Genomic DNA, 13,737 nt, shown 5'->3' on the forward strand with positions numbered 1-13,737 from the left:
GAAACCCAATATTACTCTTCATTTATCTGAACTATGGGATTTCATAATTCCAGAGTTTTCAGGATACAATGTTCATTTGCCTCTCTTTCATGGCTACCTAAAGATAATCTTGAACGATGTATTTAAACTTCATTCAGGTTTGGTCTTTTTTTTTCCCTTTAAAAATTATGTAAAGAAAGGAAGTTGATGTTGAAAGTTATACTTGTTACTCCTGCAGGCTTGTCTTTAGTAACTCAAAGATTGCATTTTTCTCCTTCCTGTAGTGAAAGTGAAGTGTAATGGAAAAAGTAAAAAAGCCAGTTATTTAGAACCCTGATAACACTGCTTACTGCTAGCTCTGTGATCTTGAGCAAACTGCTTAAAAGCCAGGAGCCTCAGATTCCAAAACTGTAAAATGGGGATAATGAATACCTACCCTGCAGAATTATCGTGAGTAAAATGAATTAAGGGAACCACTAGACTAGAAGATAAGCTCCACAGAAAAGGAATGATGAATATATTGATCTCTGTTGATTCTTGCTCACGTGCACACGCGTGTGCACACACACCCACACACCCCTAGCCTAAAGCAATAACAATTAACATGTAGTAGGCGCTCAATAAATATTGTTTAAATTAACGAAAAAATACTAGCGTCCCCATTTCTCTCATTGACATTAACCCTCCTTCCATAATCAGAATTTTTTTTCCTTCTGTCTTCTATTATTTTCCAAAGTCTTCAGGACATTCTATTTTGTTCTTTTAAGAGGCTTCTTCCCTCTCATTGGCTATTATTAACTAGACCATTAACCATTCAGAGACAGTACTTTTGGAAGTAATTTCTCTAATTCCACCCACCTTCCATTTCTAATGCGTCGGGGGTGGAGGGATAGTCAGAACATAAGATTCACAGCAATTCATGGACCTTCCCACGGCCACTGATTCGTGTTTAACGACACTGAAGCCCTTAACTCGGCCCTTCCCGGAATATAACTTTCAGGAGACATCGCACTATCCAGTCTCTCTTCGCTAACAAGAGAGTCCTGTGTAGGAAATCCTCCGCTCTCAAAAGTTAAGGCGTCGGTCACGCTCGCCTCCCGCGGAATGGAGGCGGGAGTCCTGTGAAGAGACGCTCAACTTGGGCAGACCTGCGAAGGCAAGTCACTTCAGGACCCGGCCAAGCTCGTCAGACCACTGCTCTAAGAAAGCAGCGCTCCTCAATCCCTGGAGGGAAGGTAAGGGGCGCGGCCGTTTACAGGGCCTGGGGGGACAGTACCAAATCCATGATTAACAAGGGGAAACCGCACGTACCGCGCGACCGAACCCCTCAAACCACGACTACAACCACCCACCCACCTACAACAGCACCCCACTCCACCCCCCAACAAACACCCGACCCTAAGAAACACGGCTCGCCCCCAGCCCATAAATCATAAAGCCGGTGCCCGCTTATTGGCTGAGCCAGCATCTCTTTCACCCTCATTGGCTATTGGGGACGTAAAACCCTCCCCCACGAGGGAGCTCTCCCGTACGGCTGCACCCCCAAGCCTAGCAACCTCTTCCCAGCTACCAAAACGCCCGGTCCCCACCTCCACCCAGGGATCGCGACCCCCGAGGCGCTCGGGGCTTTGCCTCCGAGGACTTACTGTGTAATAGGAGAGCAGCCCTGCATTGTAGTCCAGCACGAACCAACGGTACTGCCAGCCCTTCATTACGTTAGTCCATTTACTCAGCGGCCCTTCCATGATGGACGCCATCTTGGGAGCCGCCAATGACAACAAATTGCCTGACGTCAATCGCCTATAAGGCATTCGGCACGCGGTGGGCGTGGCCGTCGCGGGCAGGGGCGGGGCCAGGGCGGGGCCAGCGGCTCCTTCTCGCCTTGGTGGACTCGCTGACCCCTGGCCCCAGCTATCAAACACAAAAAACGATTTAAAAAAAAAAAAAGATTTTTTGGGGAGCCTGTTGTGTGTAGGACTCCATACCTGAGATGTGAAGAACTCAAGCATGAATACTGCTGTTAAGATTATTTATTAACATAAATAATTTTACTGCCCATGATGATACCTTACACATCCAAAAGATTTCACATCTGATATTCATTTAAGCAATCATTTCACAAACCCATTCATTTAATAAATACTTTTGGGGGGCTTCCCTGGTGGCGCAGTGGTTGACGGTCCGCCTGCCGATGCAGGGGACACAGGTTTGTGCCCCGGTCCGGGAAGATCCCACATGCCACGGAGCGGCTGGGCCCGTGAGCCATGGCCACCGAGCCTGCGCGTCCGGAGCCTGTGCTCCGCAACGGGAGAGGCCACAACAGTGAGAGGCCCGCGTACCGCAAAATAAATAAATAAAATAAAATAAAACAAATACTTTTTGTTTTGTACTAGATACTCTTAGGCTTTAGGGATTCAGCAGAGACTTCATGATGCGAACAGGAAATAAATAGTAAATTATACAGTATGTTACAATTTGGTAATTTGGAGAAAAATTAAGCAAGGAAAGAAGCAGAGAGTAGGGGCTACAATTTTAAGTTCCCAAACAGAGAAGACCTGAATGAGAAAGTAACTTTTGAGCAAAGACCTAAAGAAAGGGAAGGAGGGAGGCTGGCAAAGGAACAGCAGGTTGTTCATTGTGAGTGGAGCAGCGAGCAAGGAGAAAGTAGTTGGAGATAAGGTCAGAAAGTAAGGGGAAATCACATAGAGCCTATAAGGACAATGGAAGTATTGTCCTACATATTGAGACAATGTCTGAGGTCCTGGGAATGCAACGCTGAAGGAGACAGAAAGGTTCCTTGCTAAGAGCTTAAATTCAGTGATGGAAAGCAGACACTAAACAAGTAAACAAGAAAAATATCTAATAGTGATGAATGCCTTGCAGAGAATTTAAGCTGGGGTAATAGGGAGCCAATGGGTAGCTACTTTATATTAGGTGGCTGTGAGTGGTGCCTCAGGAAATGGCATTTAAATTAAGATGTGAAGGGTAAGAAAAAGGGAACTAAAAAGCAGGGCATTAGCTAAAAGTGGCTGTGAGATCAAGGGAGAGGTTTTCTTTGTCTTTAATTTTTTAATTTTTAATTTTTTGCACTTAAAAGTATTTTGTATATTCAGGTACTGTGCTGTGAATCCCTCCTCTTTGCTGATAACAGAAGCTCTAGGAGAAAGAATATCACTGAGGGAGCTAAACAGAGAACTTACTTGCTAGCTAATCAAATTGGATGAAGAGCTAAAGTAAGATCAAATTTATTATGCTTGATCTGCTTGATATCTTTTTTCTCAGTTTTATTGAGATATAATTGACATATAACATTGTGTACATTTAAGATATACATGACTTGATATATATGTATATTGTGAAATGATTACCATACTACATTTAGTTAACATCCATCACCCCACCCCATAATTTTTTTTCATGTGATGAGAACTTTTAAGATCTACTCTCTTAGCAACTCTCAAATATACAATACAGTATAGTTAACTATAGTCACCATGCTTTACACTACATTCCCAGAACTTATATATCTCATAACCAGAATTTTTAATCTTTTGACCAACTTTTAGTTTGATGTAGTCCCACTTGTTTATTTTTGCTTTTGCTGCTTTGTGCTTTAAGTGTCATGTCCAAAGAAATCATTGACCAGACCTATTTCAAGAAGCTTTCCCCTGTTTTCTTCTAGAAGTTTTATGGTTTCAGGTCTTACAATTAAGTCTTTAATCCATTTTGAGTTAATTGTTGTGAGTGGTTTAAAATAAGGGTCTAGTTTTATTCTTCTTCATATGAATTTTCCCAGCACCATTTATTGCAAAGACTACCTTTCCCCCACTGAATGAGCCTTCTTGGCTCCCATGTCAAATATTAGTTGACTGTATATGCATGGGTTTATTTCTGGGCTCTTGATTCTGTTCCACTGATCTATATATGTTTTTAATGGCAGTGTCATACTGTTTTGATTACTATATCTTTGTAATATAGTTTGAAATCAGAAAGTGGGATGCCTCCAGCTATGTTATTCTTTCTCAGGATTGCTTTAGCTAAGCAGACTCTTTTGTGGTTCCAAATGAATTTCAGGATTTTTTTTTTCTATTTCAGTAAAAAATGCCACTGGAATCTTGAGAGAGATTGCATTGAATCTATAAGTGGCTTTGGGTAATATGAACATTTTAACAATATTAATTCTTCCAGTTCATGAACATGAAATAGCTTTCCATTTATCTGTGCCTTCTTCAATTTCTTTCATTAATATTTTATTGTTTGCAGTGTACCGATCTTTCACCTCCTTGGTTAGATTTATTCCTAAATATTTTATTGTTTTTTGTTTCTGTTGAAACTGTGTCCCATAGGGTTAACAGAAGCTGGAGCCTAAACAGAAATCCTTGATTGTATCTTACAGAACAGCAGATAAGGAAACAACTTGTTAGTAACCCCACTGTTTGTAACCTGCCTTTACTGATTAAGTCTGCTGTCAGTTTGTTTGATTTTTTTTTTTTCCTTTCCCTAACTGCATACCCTCCAAGCTTCACATAGCCTAAGTAATATATCACTGTACTTCTTAACCATCCCTACAGATAACCTTCTGACATATGGGTCACTACAATAACAGGAGCTTAAGTTGTTTTCCAGAAATTTGGAGTCAGCTCCTGCCCAGTTCAGACTGGCTAAGACTAGTGGGGACCACTGACCCTAAAATTGGGCCTGCTCAGAACACTGAATACCTCACCTTTTCCCTACCTCCAATCACATTTCCCCACACTGAAAACCACCCTGCTTCTTTATCCCATAAATATCACAGGCCTGTCACCCTTGGGGAGACAGGTCTGAAATTTGTTCTCCTGACTCCTCGCTTGGCTTTCTCCTGAATAAACCCTTTCTGTACTGCAAAGCTCCATGTCTCAGTTTGGCTTCCTGCAGGTCGGGCAAACAAACTTGGTTTGATAACGCTATTGTAAATGGGATTGTCATTTTTACGTTTTTTTTTTCAGATAATTTATTGTTAGTGTATGGAAACACTACTGATTTTTGTATACTGATTGGATCCTATAACTTTACTGAATTTGGCAATTAGATCTAACTTTATTTTGTGAAGTCTTTAGGATTTTCTGTATATAAAATCATGTCATCTGCAAATGGAGAAAATTTTACTTCTTCCTTTCTGATTTGGATGCCTTTTATTTCTTTTTCTTGCCTGATTTCTCTGGCAAGGACTTCCAGTACTATGTTGAATAGGAGTGGTGAGAGTGCACACCCTTGTCTTGTTCCTGATCTTTGAGTAAAAACTTTCAAGCTTTCACCATTTAGTATGATGTTAGCTGTGGGTTTGTCATACATGGCCTTTATGACATTGCAGTATATTCCTTCCATACCGAATTTGTTGAGAGTTTTAATCATGAATGAATGTTGAACTTTGCCAAATGCTTTTTCTACATTTATTGTGATGATCATATAATTTTTACTTTTCATTTTATTAATGTGATGTGTCATGTTTATTAATTTGCTTGTTGAACCATCCTTGCACCCCCAAAATGAATCTCACTTAATTGCTGTGTATGATTGTTTTGATGTGCGGTTGAATTTGATCTGCTAGTATCTTGTTGAGAATTTTTGCTTCTATATTCAGAGGGATATTGGCCTAAAGTTTTTTTGTTTGTTTGTTTTCATGTAGTGTCTGTGTCTGGCTTTGATATCAAGATAGTGCTGGCCTTGTAAAATGAGTCTTGGAGTGTTCCCTTCTGTTTGGTTTTTTTGAAGGGTTGAGAAGGATTGGCATTAATTTTTCTTTGAATGTTTGGTGAAATTCACCAGTAAAAACAGGAGCTATACTTCATCCGTAGTAATAAGTATGGGAGAGCAGTGAGTATGGGTTCAAATGCCATGGATTGGTAGTTTGGTGGTAGAGAAATAAATAAGCTTCTATCTGCTTTTAGTTGAGGAGAGGCTCAAAGCTTAGTGGTAGGAATGTGGACTCTAATGCCACAGTACCTAGGTTTGAATCCTCAGGCCCATTAGTTAGTAGCTATATGATATTAGGCAAGTTTTCTAACTTCTCTGTGCCTCAGTTTCTCCATCTTTAAAATGTTGGTAATAAAAAGTTGTCTTCAGGATTAAATGAGCTCACACATGTAAAGACCTTAGAACAGTACCTGGTAGATACTGAACGCTCAATATATGTTAGTTTTTAGAATTTTCTGAAGAAAATGTGGCATGAAAAAAGAGGGGATGGTTTGAAAGTGTCATTTCAAAGAGTGAGAAAACAATAGAAGTGGAGTAGGATTGCTGGGCAGTGTTGCATACCCATTTAAGATTTATGGTCACGGGGACTTCCCTGGTGGTCCAGTGGGTGAGAATTTGTGCTCCCAATGCAGGGAGCCTGAGTTCAATCCCTGCTTGGGGAACTAGATCCCACATGCATGCTGCAACTAAGTGTCTGATGCTGCAACTAAGGAGTCCTCATGACGCAATGAAGATCACGTGTGCTGCAACTAAGACCTGGCACAGCCAAAATAAATAAATAAATAAATAAATATTTTTTAAAAAGATTTATGATCATGAATTTAAAGTGAGACCAGTCAACAGGGATATCAGCTTTTCTTCAGCAATGTCATGCTGTTCAGGAGTAAGCTCAGAGTATGTAGAGAGCTGGATTTATCCAAGTGAGCAAAGTGAAGGGAGAGGACAATTAAGTTCATAGTGATATCCAGGAGTGTGATTATGATTATGTACTATGAAACCTAGTTTAGGTAAGGAAGGAAGTGAGAACAGGAGGATGAGTTACCCTGGCTCTGCTATTTTGGCTGTGGGGTCTTAGGTAAGCCTTTGTAGGACTGAAATTCCTCTTCTGTAAGCATGAAGGTAATCATCTCTATCTAATTTAAGTAGTAAATAAGAATATATCTGAAGGGGATAGCAGCCAATAAAAACTACCTTCCAGTTTCCCCCTCCCTTCCTTTTCTTTGGGATAGCCTCTTTCTTAGATTTTACAGTTCAACGGTTTGTTGAAAACAAGGCACATGTTTAGCACCTTCAAGAAAGCTAAAGATGAAGAGATACAGTTCCTATCCAGTAGCTAACCAAGGGCATGAAACATTCATGCAACCGAGTGTAATAGAAAGCTACTCTCTTTTCCTTTTGGATATATATATTTTTTCTCACTAATTCCACCATTTATTATCTACCTTGTGTCAGGGACTGTGCCTTGAACTGTGCCAGGAGTGTTATATATCTTATCACATTTAATCATCACAATAACCCTATGAATGTGTTAGTTTCCATATTTTACTAATAAGGAAAATGAGTTTCAAAGAGATTAACCAACTTGCCCAGTACCTATTAGTATTAATTGGTGAGTATCTGAGTCCAATGTAAACACATGTCTATCTTTTTGCTATGCTACGTGGCCTCACCAAAAGACACTACACAGTTCTCGTAGAAACTTAATATTCCAGAAACATTAGTCAGCAGAAAACCTCATGTTGCTGATGTCTTTTGGCATAAACAAAGTGTTAGGATCTTGAAATATTATTATTCAGACTGAGTTAAAAGAATTACGAAGTGTCAGTTACTACTCCTCCATTGGCTTCTTAAGAGCAGAAACCAGATCATATTAATCTCTGTGGCCCTAGAAACTAGCCCAATGCCTGGCACACAGAGGTATTTAAAATTTGTTGTTTGATCTGAATTATGTATTCTATTAAAACTAACTTACTGGGACTTCCCTGTCGGTCTGGTGGTTAAGACTCTGTGCTTCCAATGCAAGAGATGCGGGTTCAATCCCTGGTCGGGGAACTAAGATCCCACATGCCACACAGCACGACCAAGAAAAACAAAAACAAAACAAAAAAACCCAAAAACTGACTTACTAAGTTCCAAGTTCTGTGCTAAGAACCATCACCTACATTTTCTCCTTTAATTCCAACATCAATCCTTTAAGATTTGTATTATTACACCCATTTTACAGATGAGGACGTTGGGACACATAGTTATTAAATGGCTTGCCCAAGATCACACAGCTAATAAACAGAACCAGAATTAGAATCTAGGGGTTTTTTTACCCCACATCCATTCAACCCCAGCTGCAAGCTATATTTGCATTGTCTATGTGTAAATAAAGGTCTTGGACTTGACACAGGCAGCATCATCAACTTCTAAATCAGCTTTAACTTTTGTCAGGCTCACGGAGGCATCAGCAGGCTCTACTTAACTTCAAATGTCAAAACATAGGTCGTCAGGAAGAGCCAGGAGCAATGGCAGTTCTTGACTCCTAAGACCATGTCCAATTGCACAGCACTTTTTCTACATTCTACACCAAGTGTCAAACTACATGTTTTAGATCATCAGCTAAAATTAAACATGGTGGATACACGGCAGCTCTCATTCCCACATTCCTCAGTGACTGGCCTCTCTTGGAATGAGGTGGAAGCTGAAGCAGAGCAGGAAATGAGGATCAGACTCAGAATCAGAAGGTAGAGATGATGTTTACCGTTAAACATCATACGGTTACCAAGGACAGGTAATTTATCCTGCCACTTAGAATATCAATAAATGTTAAACTAAAGATGAGATTTTTAAAAGATCAGGAACTTCCCTGGCGGTCCAGTGCTTAAGACTCCGCGCTTCCACTGCAGGGTTCGATCCCTGCTCAGGTAACTAAGATCCCGTGTGCCACATGGCCAAAAAAAAAAAAGGATCATTTTGGTAGCAAAACTGACAACAAGGCTTCCCTGGTGGCGCAGTGGTTGAGAGTCCGCCTGCGGATGCAGGGGACACGGGTTCATGCCGCGGTCCGGGAAGATCCCACATGCCGTGGAGCGGCTGGGCCCGTGAGCCATGGCCGCTGGGCCTGCGCGTCCGGAGCCTGTGCTCCGCAACGGGAGAGGCCACAACAGTGAGAGGCCCGCGTACCGCAAAAAAACAAACAGACAGAAAACTGTCAACAAATCAGAGATGGGTAAGACTGGAAGCAAGAAGACAAACTTTTAAAAAGCTAAGCAAGTAGTAGAAATAGTCTAAACGTGAACAATGGGAACAATGACAGCAGGGATGGAGAATGGGAAAGATACTGTACTGCACATTTACTGAGAAACATTTTGGAAATGAGATTTTAAAACCCACTAAACAATCAAATTAGATGAAGAGGGAATAAAGGGAGGGAGCGATAAGATCAAGTTTTCAAATTTGCAAACTGAATAATTATTTAAGTAATCAAGTTTTTTTTTAAGGAAGAACAAAAACGGCGTTTCTCAATATGAAATTACCTTCCTCTACACAGCTGTTTTGAAATGTAATTTTTTTTTTTTAAGTTTCTAGAAAAAAATGATTTCCAACATTTCCACAGCCAAGATTGGTGGTACAAATTGTTTCAAAATGCATTCTGTTGCTGCTGGTTTGTTGCCTTCTCTTCCTAAACTTCCCACCAACTGCTTTTTACTATTGTTGTTGTTGTTATGTTTCTTAATTGGCATTTGTTGGACATCAAATAAAACATTTACAAAATGCTGCCTTCTTAAGGGAAAACACAGAAACCTACAAAAACTTGACCATTCCTTGCTGATTGTAGAGGAAACAGAAGATTGACTTTAAATATAGGAAAAGCAAAATAAGACAGCCTATTTTGCCTACAAACAAATCTCAGTTCTTTCCCACCCTTTCCTCCAGCCAGAGAGCAAGAAAGTGAAATATCACGTTTAGGAAAATGCAGCTATGATTTTGAGGCAGAAGCGAGCTGGGGAAGGGAGAGAAAATATTTTAGGACATCTAGACTCTGTAAGTGTTCTAAGGAGAGAAAAGGAGGAATGCATTCATCTTTTGCCCTCCCTTTCTAATGTCCCCTTGGAGACGCACATTACGGCTACCCTGGGCTTTAAACATTTCACAAACATCCTCCCCCCCCCAGATGGAATTGACCCCTCATTCCCTTGTGCCCCACCTATTCTCTGAACAAATTTCTAACAGAGAATCTGGGACGCCTTATAGCGTCAATCATTGTGTGGTCCACAGAGACTGAATGCCCCCCAACACCACTCTTGATAGTGGGTTCTTTGAAGTCTTGGTCATATGTGCATCCTCAACTTAGCTTAGGGCCTGATATGGACAATAATGAAACAGTGGAAGCCACTTAGTAGCACCAGGCAATCTGGATAAAAGGTGAGGGGAGACAAGGGAAGCTGGCTTGTTGGAAACAGTTTTTACTTATATTTTGTATTTATTTGAGTTGGTTTAGAGGAGTTAATAGAGATTAAGAGGCTAAATCTCTTGGGCCTCCTTCCTCAATAAATGTTGAGGAAAAAGTAGCTTCTCAAGACTATAATCTCCGTGAGGTCAGGGACTTATTCACCTGTATATCCCCAATGTTGAGAACACTGCCTGGGACACAGGAGCCCACACTGAATGTTTGTAAAACTGATTTGAACTGAGCTCCTTGCTTTTCTCTTGTTGCCGTTGACCCTTGAACCATGCAGGGTCAGGGGCACCCACCCTAGGCAGAGTGGAAAATCTTTGTGTAACTTTAGAGTTGGCACTCTGTATCCAAGATTTCCCCATCTGTAGCTTCAACCAACCATGGTTCGGATAGTATTGTCGTAGTCTATTGAAAAAAAATCCAGGTATAAGTGGACTTGCACAGTTCAAACCCTCGCTGTTCAAGGGTCAACTGTATTCCTCTTTCCTGGAATGATCTTTCCTTTTTTCTCTGCCTGGGGAAATTTTTACTGATAATGCAAGTCTCAATTTGAATGTCAATTCCTCTTTGAGGGCTTCGTTGGACACCCACCCTATGCCAACAGCCAGACAGAACTAATCTCACCCTTTACTATGTCCCATAGCAGATTACACACTCCTCGAATACAGATAGCAGTTATCTCACAATGTCCTTAATGAGTTCATATACAATGTATTGTGATCATGTATGCAACATTGTCAGGACATGTTTTAGGAGGACAACTCTATCTGCTGGGACCAGGATGGATGCCATACTGGAGTCAAGAAGCCCACAGTCTGTAAAAGTCTAGAGGAGAGAGGATGAAGACTAGATGAAAGCAGGAACAGAAGAGATGAAAAGGAAGATGATGGAGAGGAGAAATGTTAAGGGATTAGAGGAAGGGAGGAATCAAGGTGGACTCCAGATTTCTAGTTTAGGAACACTGGAAAAGGTGTTGGTTTGGGGGAACACAGATAAATGTAATGTTGGACATGTTGAATTTGATGTATGAGGCACATCGAGGTAGAAATAGGTGTTCAGCAGGCAAGTGGTTATACAACTTTGGAGCTCAGGAAATAAACCTGAGCTAGAATTATACATTTGAGAGTTTTAATCCAGAGATGGTAGCTAAAGGGAATTCCTTGGCAGTCCAGTTGTTAGGACTCGGCCCTTTCACTACCGAGGGCCCAGGTTCAGTCCCTGGTCAGGGAACTAAGATCCCACAAACCTCTTGGTGTGGCCAAAATAATAATAATGATAAATAATAATAAATTAAAAATTAGAAAAAAAAAACAGAGAAGGCATGGGAAGCACTGAAATCACCCAGGGAATGTGTACAGAGGGTATGGTTCAGGAGGGAACCCTGGAGGACAGCAACATTTAAAGAAGGGGAAAAGAAAAAGAGAGAGAGAAGCCAAGAAAAAAGATTGAGAATGAACAATTAGACTAAAGAAAGAATGAGAGGGTTTGGGGAAGGCAAGGCTGAGGAAGACTTTTTCAAGGTCATATGCAAGAAATGAAGACACCTCCTTACCTGTAGACTCTATAATGTTATTGGCAGATAGAGGGGAAAATGAGGTGGGGAGACAGGGAGTAGACTAGATAGTGAACTTTGAGAAGATGATGTAGTATGAAAGGCGAGAGGGCAGAGCCCTGTGAAATGAAAAAGAATTTGCAAGTAGCAATGAGAGCCTAGCTGAGTTTAAGGATACAAACTATCAGCAGCAGTCATTTATCTGATTGTGGGACTTTTTTTGTTCCCAGCAATTCTTAGTAACTTGACTGTAAGAACAGAGGAGGCACATAATTGGAATTATCCAAGGTTGAGGGGATTTAGAGGGTAGGTATGACAAAAGGACTGGGAAGAAAGGAGTTGAGAGTATTGGTTGAGTACAAGTTGAGAGGTCTTGAGATCTTAGGCTGATTGTGGCAGAAAAGGAGGATAGATTAGGAGAAAGGAGTCTAGAGGATCTCCTCTGAGGTTTGAGAGGTTTAGTGGGATTAAGAGAGTTTAGAGGAAAGAAGCTTATAATCAGAGGAGTTTCAGGTTTCAGCTGTGGAACTGTTCCAGGTAATAGAAGGGTAAGGATATAGCCACAGGAGTGGAGAGTTGAAGTGTGTGGAGAGGTATAGAAGTCAAAGAATTGTGAGGCCATGATGCTGGAAAGTTCATTTACATGGAAGTTGAAATTACCCATTTGATGACAGGGGTTGAAGCTGAGATGAAAGCTGTGGGACAGGGGCCAGGACTTTTTTTTTTTTTTTTTTTTTGACTGCATTTGGTCTTCATTGCTGCACGTGGGCTTTCTCTAGTTGCGTTGAGCGGGGGCCACTCTTCATTGTGGTCCGCGGGCTTCTCATTGCGGTGGCTTCCCTTGTCGTGGAGCATGGGCTCTAGGTGTGCAGGCTTCAGTAGTTCTGGCACGCAGGCTCAGTAGCTGTGGCTCACGGGTTCTAGAACACAGGTTAAGTAGTTGTGGCGCATGGGGTTAGTCGCTCCGCAGCATGTGGGATCTTCCCGGACCAGGGATTGAACCCTTGTCCCCTGCATTGGCAGGCGGATTCTTAACCACTGCACCACCATGGAAGTTCAGGGACCAGGACCTTAGTGAAGGAAGTTGCTCAATGACAACAATGATAAAAGGAGACTCCTCTGTGATTCCCAAACTTTCCCAGGGGCCTAAGCAAAAGACTAAAGAGGCTAGGTTGAGTTTTATAAATTATTTGTGGATATCAGTTAACTATGATATCCCTTCATATGACCAGCATGGATTTTCTTCAGTTGCTGCAGCAATACAATGTCAAGAACTTCTGGGAATTTATTGGTAAGGAAATAATCAGAGATTTATGTGCAAGGATCTTGTTTGTAGTACTGAAACCCTGAAAACAGCCTATATGCCCAACAATATGGAAAATATTAAATAAGTTATAATAGATCTGTATGATGGGCTGAAGTACAGTCGTTAAAAATTGAGATATAATGATAAATGAAAAAATTATAATAAAAAATCATACATATGTATAAAATGGTTAAAAATTATATATATATATATATATATATATATATATATATATATGGGTTATACAGTAGTTCTATTTTTAGTTTTTTAAGGAACCTCCATACTGTTCTCCATACCCTGAGAAAACCATAATTCAAAAAGAGACATATACCACAATGTTCATTGCAGCACAATTTACAATAGCCAGGACATGGAAGCTACTTAAGTGTCCATTGACAGATGAATGGATAAAGAAGATGTGGCACATATATACAATAGAATATTACTCAGCCATAAAAAACAAAATTGAGTTATTTGTAGTGAGGTGGATGGACCTAGAGTCTGTCATACAGAGTGAAGTAAGTCAGAATGAGAAAAACAAATAACATATGCAAACACATGTATATGGAATCTAAAAAAAAATGGTTCTGATGGACCTAGGGGCAGGACAGGAATAAAGATGTAGATGTAGAGAATGGATTTGAGGACACAGCAGGGGGTGGGGAAGGGTAAGCTGGGATGAAGTGAGAGTGGCATGGACATATATACACTACTAAATGTAAA

At 40.8% G+C, this 13,737-nt stretch overlaps 1 protein-coding gene and 1 long non-coding RNA gene across 6 annotated transcripts in view; one reads left to right on the forward strand and one right to left on the reverse strand.

The window, feature by feature from the left end:
• The window catches only part of OSBPL9 (oxysterol binding protein like 9), a 167,866-nt gene extending 166,076 nt beyond the window's left edge, over positions 1-1,790 (reverse strand). For 3 of the 5 annotated variants that reach the window (XM_019937823.2, XM_073789880.1, XM_019937822.2), the window contains exon 1: positions 1,626-1,763. In XM_019937823.2, the coding sequence (XP_019793382.1) occupies positions 1,626-1,736 (111 nt within the window). In that variant the 5' untranslated portion in view covers positions 1,737-1,763. Of the gene's footprint in view, positions 1-1,625 lie in introns of all 5 variants that reach the window. The other 2 variants (XM_019937825.3, XM_019937824.3) reach the window with 1 other exon arrangement.
• Positions 739-4,864, forward strand: LOC141276104 (uncharacterized). Its single transcript, XR_012325051.1, has 2 exons — positions 739-1,214; positions 3,093-4,864. It is a non-coding gene; the product is annotated as an uncharacterized lncRNA (long non-coding RNA).
• The last annotated feature ends 8,873 nt before the right edge of the window (positions 4,865-13,737 follow it).

The sequence above is a fragment of the Tursiops truncatus genome, chromosome 1 (genome assembly GCF_011762595.2).
Source record: "Tursiops truncatus isolate mTurTru1 chromosome 1, mTurTru1.mat.Y, whole genome shotgun sequence".
Lineage (NCBI taxonomy): Eukaryota > Metazoa > Chordata > Mammalia > Artiodactyla > Delphinidae > Tursiops > Tursiops truncatus.